General features: G+C 38.2%; 1 protein-coding gene across 9 annotated transcripts in view; it reads left to right on the forward strand.

Moving 5' to 3' along the window:
* LOC128703277 (calcium-activated chloride channel regulator 1) overlaps positions 1–12,283 on the forward strand; it is a 482,928-nt gene that overhangs the window by 391,126 nt on the left and 79,519 nt on the right. For all 9 annotated transcript variants that reach the window (XM_070103296.1, XM_070103298.1, XM_070103299.1 and 6 more), the window contains 3 exons: positions 7,330–7,430; positions 7,612–7,765; positions 11,424–11,514. In XM_070103296.1, the coding sequence (XP_069959397.1) occupies positions 7,330–7,430; positions 7,612–7,765; positions 11,424–11,514 (346 nt within the window). The remainder of the gene's footprint in view (positions 1–7,329; positions 7,431–7,611; positions 7,766–11,423; positions 11,515–12,283) is intronic.

Here is a 12,283-nt window from a genome sequence, read left to right on the forward strand (position 1 = left end):
TTATGTTAGACTAGAGAAAGTGTTATTCTTGCCGTCACTTGTACAAGTTATCTGGCTACGACATCTCATATTTATGTTTATTTATTCTATTGTGGGGTGCATTTATCATCTTTATATGTTATGTATCCTGTTTATTATATAATTTTGAAAAAAATATCATGGATGGATTAATGAAAATGTGTATATTAACGTAATATATGACATTTAATGAGACTCGGTGATTATTATTAGTATTTCTAATATGGCGTCACTTTTCTTCTCCTATGCAACTATTGGATCACTACGACAAGGTCCTAAATGCACTAGAAGACAAAAAGAATGCAGATGTAATATATACAGACTTTGCAAAAGCCTTCGACAAGTGTGACCATGGCGTAATAGCGCACAAAATGCGTGCTAAAGGAATAACAGGAAAAGTCGGTCGATGGATCTATAATTTCCTCACTAACAGAACACAGAGAGTAGTCGTCAACAGAGTAAAGTCCAAGGCAGCTACGGTGAAAAGCTCTTGTTCCCATCTTGTTCCTCATCCTCATATCCGACATAGACAAGGATGTCAGCCACAGCACCATGTCTTCCTTTGCAGATGACACCCGAATCTGCATGACAGTGTCTTCCATTGCAGACACTGCAAGGCTCCAGGCGGACATCAACCAAATCTTTCAGTGGGCTGCAGAAAACAATATGAAGTTCAACGATGAGAAATTTCAATTACTCAGATATGGTAAACATGAGGAAATTAAATCTTCATCAGAGTACAAAACAAATTCTGGCCACAAAATAGAGCGAAACACCAACGTCAAAGACCTGGGAGTGATTATGTCGGAGGATCTCACCTTCAAGGACCATAACATTGTATCAATCGCATCTGCTAGAAAAATGACAGGATGGATAATGAGAACCTTCAAAACTAGGGAGGCCAAGCCCATGATGACACTCTTCAGGTCACTTGTTCTATCTAGGCTGGAATATTGCTGCACTCTAACAGCACCTTTCAAGGCAGGTGAAATTGCCGACCTAGAAAATGTACAGAGAACTTTCACGGTGCGCATAACGGAGATAAAACACCTCAATTACTGGGAGAGCTTGAAGTTCCTGAACCTGTACTCCCTGGAACGCAGGCGGGAGAGATACATGATTATATACACCTGGAAAATCCTAGAGGGACTAGTACCGAACTTGCACACGAAAATCACTCACTACGAAAGCAAAAGACTTGGCAGACGATGCACCATCCCCCCAATGAAAAGCAGGGGTGTCACTAGCACGTTAAGAGACCGTACAATAAGTGTCAGGGGCCCGAGACTGTTCAACTGCCTCCCAGCACACATAAGGGGGATTACCAACAGACCCCTGGCAGTCTTCAAGCTGGCACTGGACAAGCACCTAAAGTCAGTTCCTGATCAGCCGGGCTGTGGCTCGTACGTTGGTTTGCGTGCAGCCAGCAGCAACAGCCTGGTTGATCAGGCGCTGATCCACCAGGAGGCCTGGTCACAGACCGGGCCGCGGGGCCGTTGACCTCCGAAACTCTCTCCAGGTAAACTCCAGGTAATTTATTCTACTGTGGGGTGTATTTATCATCTTTATATGTTATGCATCGTGTTTATTATATAATTTTGAAAAAATATCATAGATGGATTAATGAAAATGTGTATATTAACGTAATATACGACATTTAATTAAACGAGACTCGGTGATTATTATTATCATTACTAATATGACTTCTCGAGATATAAGACACTGATTTTAATGTGTACCTGCACGCCAGCACAGTATGTAAGTTTATTTAGGTACAGGTATACATAAGTATAATTATCAGAGTACAGTGGACCCCCGGTTAACGATATTTTTTCACTCCAGAAGTATGTTCAGGTGCCAGTACTGACCGAATTTGTTCCCATAAGAAATATTGTGAAGTAGATTAGTCCATTTCAAACCCCCATACATACACGTACAAACGCACTTACATAAATACACTTACATAATTTGTCACATTCGGAGGTAATCGTTATGCGGGGGTCCACTGTATATATAAAATATGAAATAACTTTTAAAAACACTTGAAATTTTGGAGTTTCCAGACATAATGGAGAGACTTGGTGCTTACGGATCTCACAGAGAATGTAAACAAACCGGGTGGGGGTGGTGACCATATTAGAAAGTCAGGTGGGGGGAGCCGTATAGAGAGTTTTGGTCATAATTTGAAATGACCGTATTAGCGGAACACCGTAAAGCGGGGCCCTACTGTACTTTTCGTCATGAAACCAATCAGAATTATATTTATTTCTGTAGTATATCTTCCATTCTATCAAATGAGACCAAAAAAATGAGAACACAACCATAAAAACCATATGAAAATATACTGTTAAGGGGAGGCTAATGACCGAGAAGTGAACCATGTTTTTTATGGTCCAATTTCTTTCATTTTTGGTGTACATTAAGAAGCATCTTTCCATCATACATTGCCCAAGTTTCAGTAAGATGGTCCAACAAACAACTGAGATCCAGTTCCCTAGATCAGGAGCAAGAGCCCCTCACCAGCATCAAGGAACCTTCCTTGAAGCCCACTCGAATCTGGAAATTTTGCTCGCGTCTGGAAGCAAAAAATTGCCGAGTGACTGCTCGTATCTGGAAAAACCAGCATGTGGAGGCACTCGTAAGTAGAGGTTCCACTGTATTATTATCAAAACAAAGATTGGCCATGAAATCACAAGAACCACTACAAATTATAATTATCAGAACAAAAATTATATATAAAAAATGAGAAAAAAAAAATATATTGGCAACACTTCTGCAAGTGGCAGGACTCCATGTTGCCATCAGGTAATCATCCAGCACTAGCTTTGTGGCCTTATATCTTAGTAAGTACTGACCCCCCAAAAAATTTTTTGGTCTTATTACACACAGAAAATTGCCCTCTTTAACCCTTTCAGGGTCGACAGTCCCTCTCCAAAACTAGTTCTCAGGGTCGGAAATTTTTTGAAAAAAAAAAAAAAAAAATTCTTATGAAATGACAGAGAATCTTTTTCCAATTATAGTGACACCAAAAGTATGAAATTTGATGGAAAACTTACATAATTATGCTCTTGCGAGCTTAGCGGTCTCGACGATGTTTATGCATTGGTGATTTCGCCCACTTTGAGCCCTATTTTCGGCTAATTCCGATGTACCAGTCGACAAAAATCATAACTATTTCGCTAGAACTCCATTTTTTCTATCGAATGAGTACAAGAAACCACCCATTTACCAATTTCAACTCTCCAATAAAGTGGTCAGAAATTGGCAATTTTGCCAATTTCACACAAATTTCAAAAGAAGCCAATTTCCAAATAGGGTTCAGAATAAACAAGAAAGACATTCCTGGCACTAAAATAACATTTTTTTTCTGTTCATTAGTCACGTCCACAGGCCTCTCTTACATTTCTTTTGCTTTCCACTTCAAATTTTTATTCTCACAAAAAAATAGATTATTTACTGTTATGCAGACTACTGCATTAGTGTAGAAGTGGTATAAATAATATCAGTGCACTTGTGAAAGAATATTAGACTCACCAGTTGACGTGTATTGGATGCGTGGCATGATCTGGTTACTTTTGTACTTTGGCAAAAATCGAATATTTCTGCTACTTTGGGCTCAATTTCAAGGTACTTTTCATTGTGAAACCAATCAAAATCATCTCAATTTCTGTATTATGTCTTCCATTCTATAAAATGAGACCAGGAAAACTAGAATACAACCATAAATACCATGCAATGCAAAGTCCCTATTTGAAACCAAAAACACGGTCAAAGTTTTTTTTCTCATTATGCAATGTGTGCTGCAGGATTTTTTTTATACAGTGCACACTGACCACATAGACTCATTCTTTTATATGTAGGCCTACCAGCTTTCTCTTGCTAGATTTGAAGGTGCTAGAATTAACGCGTACTAGTATGTCAATAACCCTAGTGCGTGAGACGTATTAGTACGTCGGAAACCCTGTAAGGGTTAACTTTATTTTTTTTTTTCTAAATATTTGGAGTGCTGGGCGAGAGAATGTAGATTTATGTTTGGACAGTTAAGGAGTTAATGCTGCAGTGAAGAGGAGGCTGGAGGCAGTGGAGATGTCGTGTCTGAGGGCAATGTGTGGTGTAAATATTATGCAGAGAATTTGTAGTTTTGGAGATTAGGAGGAGGTGTGAGGTTGGAATAAAAAGGGGTGACTTTGTAGTGGAGGGAAGGCGAGGTAGGGGTCGTCCTAGGAAAGGATGGAGGGAGGGGGTGAAGAAGGTTTTGTGTGCAAGGGACTTGGGACATACAACAGGCATGTGTGAGTGTGTTAGATAGGAGTGAGTGGAGGCAAATGGTTATGGGACCTGATGAGTTGTTGGAGTGTGAGCAAGGTAATATTTTATGAAGGGATTTAGGGAAGACAGCTAGACATGAGTCCTGGAGGTGGGAAGTACAGTGCCTGCATTCTCAATGAAGGGTTTGGGATATTTGCTGTTTAGAATGACAATCTAAACTGTCATATCTATGTGCCTCTAGCAAGACAGTGATAGTGTGAATAATATTAAAAGAGTTTCTTTTTTGGGTCACCCTGCCTTGGTGGGAGATGGCCATTGTATTAAAAAAATATATATGCATTGCTTTACACTGAATGGATTATAAATGATTCTAGCATTTTTTTAAATGCTCACATGATGTATAGTATTTCGGGCAGAACTGAAGTTAAAGCATTTTTTATACTAAAAATATTAACTTTAATAATATTTAGTGAAGGGATTCAGGGAAACTGGTTATTTTTATATAGCTGGACTTGAGTCCTGGAAATGGGAAGTACAATGCCTGCACTTTAAAGGAGGGGTTTAGGATATTGGCAGTTTGGAGGGATATGTTGTGTATCTTTATACGTATATGCTTCTAAACTGTTGTGTTCTGAGCACCTCTGCAAAAACAGTGATTATGTGTGAGTGAGGTGAAAGTGTTGAATGATGATGAAAGTATTTTCTTTTTGGGGATTTTTCTTTCTTTTTTGGGTCACCCTGCCTCGGTGGGAGACGGCCGACTTGTTAAAAAAAAAAAAAAAAAATATTGATTGTAATTGTGTAATATTTGGAGCTGAATTAAAATTTAAATTACCACAGGATCAGTATAACCCTTGAAATAATAGTGATTTTTAAGCAAATATGAAGTAAAAATTTAAAGAAATCTTCAGTTTCAAATTTAGAATAGGATTTATGATGATTTACAGGTGGTAATATCGATACCTTTTAGACCCTAGGTGTGTATAGCAAAATTGTATTAAGAGCACCCAACATAATATACAACCTCTCCTCACTTAATGACGGAGTTCCGCTCCTAAGACCTCGTTGGTAAACGAATTTGTTGCTAAGTGAGGAGCATACTGTAATGGTAGTGGATTTATGTCAGCCATCTTTGGTATTGTTTTAATATCATCTTTGCACCATTTATAACATTTCTGGTACATTTTTAAATGTTTATACAGTAGTGTACTGTATACAGCCTCTCCTTACTTAGCGACGTACTCGTTTACCAATGCCTCGGACTTAGAACGGGCTCTCTGACCAGCATTCATACCTAAATAATGTATATTAGAGATTATTTCCTCTATTCTGTTTATTTCAGTATACAGTACACTACTGTATAAACATTTAAAAATATACCAGAAATGTTATAAATGGTGCAAAGGTGACATTAAAACAATATCAGAGATGACTGACACAAACTCACTACCATTATAGTATGATCCTCACTTAGCGACAAATTTGTTTAACGAGAGGCTGTAGTGTATTAAACAGAATAGAGGAAACCAGCTCTAATATACATTATGTATGCATACTGGTCAAAGAGCCTGTCGTAAGTCCGAGTCGTCAGTAAATGAGTACATCACTATGTGAGGAGAGGTTGTATATAAAAAAAATACGAGATGTTGCAAAAACCACTGAAGTTGACTGGTGGGTGTGACCCACAAGTCAACTAAGCCCTGGGTATCTATTTACTCTAAAGAGGAGCAGCAGGTGCTAGGAGACTTGCCTATTTGCTCACCTAGTTCAACCTATTTGTCTCGCCTAGTTCATTGAACTTTGATCCTTTGAGTAGTAATAGCGTCATTACATACATATAAGCAAAATTAAATGCAAAGATTTTACATAAAGTGAGGAACATTTGTATTGGTTTATTAATTATCACATGAAATTGAGTGTACTTATTGCAACTTACATAGAATGATGTAAAGTTTGCAGAAAGTTGACTTGTGCTTCTAACATGCACTGGTACTGTATGTACAGTAGTCCGCAGAAACTGAAATCTGTGGATATGAGCATTCTATTCTACTCACCTATGTGTGATTGCAGGTGTCGAGTCACAGCTCCTGATTAGGTATAGGAGATCACCAACTTACAAACAAGATGAGATGTGGTCATAAAAAGATTGAAAATTGTTTGATAAATATACTTGAGTAAGGCACACTACACACTTTGGACAGCAGTTGTTGGCAGTGAGGGAGGGGAGGAGCTGTGCCTTTCCAAACACTTGACTTTTAGGCCCCAAAAAGAATAGAGAGTTTTAGGCCCAAAAAAGAATAACGAGTCACAGTACGGTGACTGGAATATTTCACCAAAAACTTGCATTTAGGGAAGGAACATTATGACGATGTTTCAGTTTGTCCTGGGCTAAACAATAAAGCTCAAAACAATAAAGATAAAGATAAAAGATTTATTTTGGCATGATACAATGTTAGTACAGAGATGGGTGACATTTAGGTGTGCATGCAGAATGTCCATAGTTATACATACAGAGAATTTCGGAGGGACCGGAACATCATTGTACAGTTCCTCTCCTAATTGCAAATATTTGGTCAATAAATCATCTTACAGAGCAACACTACATAATGTGATTTAGTATAAACATAATTGAAAAAATGCATATAAAATTTCATAGTGCATGAAAAGCTTTGATGATACACTCTCTTAGGATGGAAGCATCAAGTTACTTGCAAAATCTGGGTACTGTATGTAGTGAAATGTTAGCCTCAAACCCAGGGTGGGCCTAAGTGGAAGAACTTCATGATGACATTTTTGTTCATCCTGGATCATTGTTAAGTCAGTTGTGACTTGACAGTAGTCCAGGATGGGCCATAACATCACCATGATGTTCCTCTCCTAATTGTGGATTTTAGGTGAATTGTTCCAGCCATGGTATTGTGATATTTCAAGGTTTTGGTGAATTGTTCCAGCCATGATATTTTGAGTCTATTCTTTAAGGGTTTATTGTTTAAAAATATGTTTAATTTTCTCCTTATTGTCATTACTGTGGTATACTATCAGATGAGCAGTGGTACCCGGGAGGTCAATGCCACAGTAGACAGAGTGATCATCTATGCTGAAGTTAAACAAGGAAACAATCCAGTTGTCAATGCTAATGTCAGGTCTGAGTCCTCCCTTTTGATATTTTGCTTTGTCATGCATATATAGATGCAATATATATATTGTCTTATAATACTTGTGTATGTGTACTAAAAAAACAAATAATCTAGCTCTATTTTTTCAGCACAAAATTGTAATTGGAGATGTGTATTGAATGGTACATTGTAAATTACTTTGGTGTAGAGCCCTGGTAACTCCACCTAATGAATTTGAGCGTGATGAAGTGTACATACTATTGGACAATGGTCAAGGAGCAGACATTCAAGCTGGTGATGGCATATACTCCCGCTACATGACCCGTTACTCAGCAACTGGCCGCTACAGTGTCAAGGCTCAGGTATATTTCCTGTTATTTGTTGTATAATTATTTCAACCTCACATTGTTGGTTTTGTTTTATATGGTTTTGCATAAATTTTTCTAGATATGCTATTTTAGGTTATGATACTTTAACATAAATTAACCAGATTTAACCATCAAGGTGTCATGTAGCTGGGTTGGTAGCACACTCAGATCACACATTGAGGTCCGTGGTTCAGTCCTCAATACAGGTGGAAACACTGGGGCGTGTTTCTTTGAGACTCCTGCTGTCTATGTTCACCTAGCAGTAAAATGGGTACCTGGGTGTTAGTCGACTAGTGTGAGTCACATCCTGGGGGCAAAATTAACCTAATTTGCCTGAAATGCTCTGCATAACAAGTTCAGGTTGACTATCACTAATCCGGCATCATCAGGACTGTAGGGTGCTGGATTAGTGATTTTACCAGATTACAAAGTGGTTAGATTACAATACACTAAACCCAACAGCTAACCACCTCAATGCTACTTTTCAAATACCCTGTCAATCAGTACAAGTTGGTTAATCTTTTCACTGTCATGACCCATTCTTGCAAACTTGCTCCCAGTGTCAAAGAATTTAAAAAAAAAAAATTACTGTGGTACCCCAAGTTTCGTACAGCTCCCAACTTGAACAAGTATGTAAGTGTTTTATTGTAAGTGCTTTTGTAAGTGTATTTTTGGGGGTCTGAAATGGACTAATCTAATTTACATTATTCCTTATGGGAACAAGTTCGTTCAGTAACAGCACTCGAACAGCCTTCTGGAATGAATTGTGTATGAAACTCGGGGTACCAATGTACATGTATTTTATCATTTCCGAAGGTAATAAAACTAAAAATACGAAATTTGAAAGAAAACTTACAGAATTATGCTCTTGCAAAGTTAGCAGTCTCAGCAAAATTTACACATTATTGATTTCGCCCACTTTACACCCTATTTTTGGCCAGTTACAGTGTTCCAGTCGACCAAACTCATAGCTGTTTCTTTACAACTCCATTTGTTCTATCGATTGATTACAAGAAACTGCACATTTACTGATTTCAACTACCCAATAGAGTGGTCAGAAATTGACAATTTGGCCAATTTCATACAAATTTCAAAAGATGCCAATTTCAAAATAGGGTCCAGAATAAACAATGCAGACATTCCTGACACTAAAATAACATTTTCTCTGTTCATTAGTCATGTCTCCAGGCCCCTCTTATATTACTCTTGCTTTCCATTTTGAATTTTTATTCACACAAAAAATAGAAGATTTACTGTTATGCAAACTATTGCATTATTATATAATTGTATAAATAATATCAACCCATTTGTGACTGTGTATTAGACTGGCCATTTGGACACATATTGGACTGTGATGTCATTTGTTTACTCTTGAACATCGGCAAAAATTAAACATTTCTGCTACTTTGAGCTCAATTTCAATGTACTTTTCTTTGTGAAACCACTCAAAATCATCTCTTTTTCTGTAATATATCTTCCATTCTATCAAAGGAGACCAAGAAAACGAGAATACAGTGGTACCCTGAGTTTCAGCCATAATTCATTCCAGAAGGCTGTTAGAGTGCCGTTACCAAACGGATTTGTTCCCATAAGGAATAATGTAAATTAGATTAATTCGTTTTAGACCCCCAAAAAATACACTTACAAAAGCACTTACAATAATACGCTTACATAATTGTTTGAGTTGGGAGCTGTACGAAACTTGGGGTACCATCGTACAACCATAAATACGATACAAAAATACATCTAAAAGTCAGCATTTTAATCCAAAAACACAGAGTTTTTTTTTGTTTTCATTATGCACTGCATGCTGTAGGATTTTTTTTATACTGCACACACCGACCATGCAGACCCATTCTCTTATATGTAGGTCTACCATCTTTCTTCTGCTAGATAAGCCGCTAGAATTTGGGGGAATTAATACATCACCAACACTAGCTCGTATGATGTATCTATACAGCACCAACAGTCAAAAGGTTAAAGAAAGTTTTGGGTGTCCCGTAGCTCGATCGCCAGCACACTCAGCTCACACACTGAGGTTCGGAGTTTGAATCTCCAATACGGCTGGAAAACATTACAACTTGTTTCCATAAGGTGCCTGCTGTTCGCATTCACTCATCAGTATAAAATGGGTACCTGGGTGTTAGTTGACTGGTGTGGGTCACATCCTGGGACAAAACTGACCTAATTTGCCAGAAATGCTCTGCATGACAAGGGGCTTTCTATATAGTAGTATGTCATTGATGTCAGCTATGGCCTGTATACCTTGTACATGTACTGGTAGTAAATAAAGATATTATTATTATGATTATTATTATTATTTGTTGAACAGTGTTGCAGTGGTGGATAACAGGACAAGAGCATTGTTTTTTCAACACCAGCCATCTCCCACCAAGGCAGGGCAACCCAAAAATAAAACTGAATGTTTTTCTTTTTACTGTTGTTAGGTTGGTATGTCCCTTATTACTTTGATAGTAAGGTTCTCACTATATGTTCTAGTGTGGGGGGTAGCTTTTTACTTAATGGCCTTATCTGTCTAGGGGTAATACTTACATCATGGCTGATCATCCTGAGTGTCTCTGATATCCTTTCCACCAGCCCTCTTCACAGGTTATGTAAACTACAACTATAAAAATATAACTATATTCTAAATAGATATGTACAGAATATACAATTACAGCCTCACATATTCAAAACAAAAATCTACACACTCTTTAGCCGTTCTCCCACATGGTGCATCTCAGCAACTTTGCCCTTCTCTCTTCATGACTAATCTCTGGGCTAACTAGTGTTTTGACAAACTTTAGTCACCCTGGGTATGGTGGCCACAACTTAAGTTATAAAAACTCACCCCTGGAGCACACATAATGCCCCCAAAAAATAGAAGAAAGACCCAGAGATCCTGCCAGGTTGAAGTCCAGCACCAGAGAGAGAGAGAGAGAGAGAGAGAGAGTGCCAGCCAGCCAGCCAGCCAGCCAGCCAGCCAGCTAGCCGGCCAGCCGGCCAGCCCCCCTAGCCTCCCCTAGCCCCTCCCTCTAGCTAAGCTCCTCCCACACCAACAAAAGACTGTTGCCAAGTACAATTCTCCAGTTACCACACTTCTACCACACCTTAATTTTACTTTTACAAAAAGAATTACAACTTTATAAACTACTTATTTAAATTGTGTGTTTGTGTGTCTATAGTATAACCTATTATATTGAGAAAAAAAGGCTTGACCCAGCTGCCTCTCAGTCATAAGGATGATCTGTCCTTATGACATTTAGAGCTGAGTCCTCATCAATTCAATATAATTAGGTATTCCAGAGTAACTGTTACTTATAAATACATGTTGGGTCCTATAGCCCCATAACACACTGCACCTCTGGAAAGGCAGTGATAGTGTGAATGATGGTGAAAGCATTTTGTTGGGGGGAGGGGTCACAATGCCTTGGTGGGAGATGGCCAGCATGTTAAAAAAAATATACTGGTTTTGGTTTTTTAGACATTTTTAATTTAAGTTACGTTTGTAAAAGTAGGTAGAGATAAGTAGAGAGAGCTTAGGTAATTATCTGTGTGGCAGTCTCTGACTTAAGGAAGGAGATTAGGGATTTTTTCTGGCTATATTCACTAATATAGTGTACACATAAACTTCCAGCCTCTTGTCATACAGGTTACAGATGGAGGAAGAGCAGTTATCAACAAAGGTTTCCTTACGTCATCTCAACGCAGACGGCGTTCAGCTGATCCAAATGATTATGAAGGTAAAACATATTTTTATTTGTACAGTGGACCCCCGCATAACGATCACCTCCGAATGCGACCAATTATGTAAGTGTATAGTGTATTTATGTAAGTGCGTTTGTACGTGTATGTTTGGGGGTCTGAAATGGACTAATCTACTTCACAATATTCCTTATGGGAACAAATTCGGTCAGTACTGGCACCTGAACATACTTCTGGAGTGAAAAAATATTGTTAACCGGGGGTCCACTGTATTTTAATAATGTTTAATGGAAAAACTACATTTTTATCCACTGAAGAATGAGCACTACTAGGTAATTTAGAATTTTAATTCTTATTTAAGTTTTGTATATATCTGTCTTAATGCATTTCACATTTTTTACTTAGGCAGACTTCCTTCATGACTCATGAAATCATAATAACACGATTGCAAACAAATCAGGGAACAGGTGGGGTTTGAACCCATGGCAAACGAGTCCTAAAACTCATAGGCCAGTGTGTTAACCACTGGACCACCAGGCTCTAACAAGATTCAGTCAACTAGGTATATTTCTGTACATCATAGGGAGGTTAGCATGGGCCACCGCTGTGAGTACCTTCCTTTTTGTGCATGGAACATTTGAAAAATCTGTAAATAATGACAAATATTTGCAGGACTTATAGGTACTAGGTTGGTAGACAGCAACCACCTAGGGAGGTACTACTGTACTGCCAAGGGAGTGTAAAACAAAAGCCTGTAATTGTTTTACATGATGGTAGGATTGCTGGTGTCTTTTGTCTATCTCATAA

The sequence above is a fragment of the Cherax quadricarinatus genome, chromosome 85 (genome assembly GCF_038502225.1).
Source record: "Cherax quadricarinatus isolate ZL_2023a chromosome 85, ASM3850222v1, whole genome shotgun sequence".
Classification (NCBI taxonomy): Eukaryota; Metazoa; Arthropoda; class Malacostraca; order Decapoda; family Parastacidae; genus Cherax; species Cherax quadricarinatus.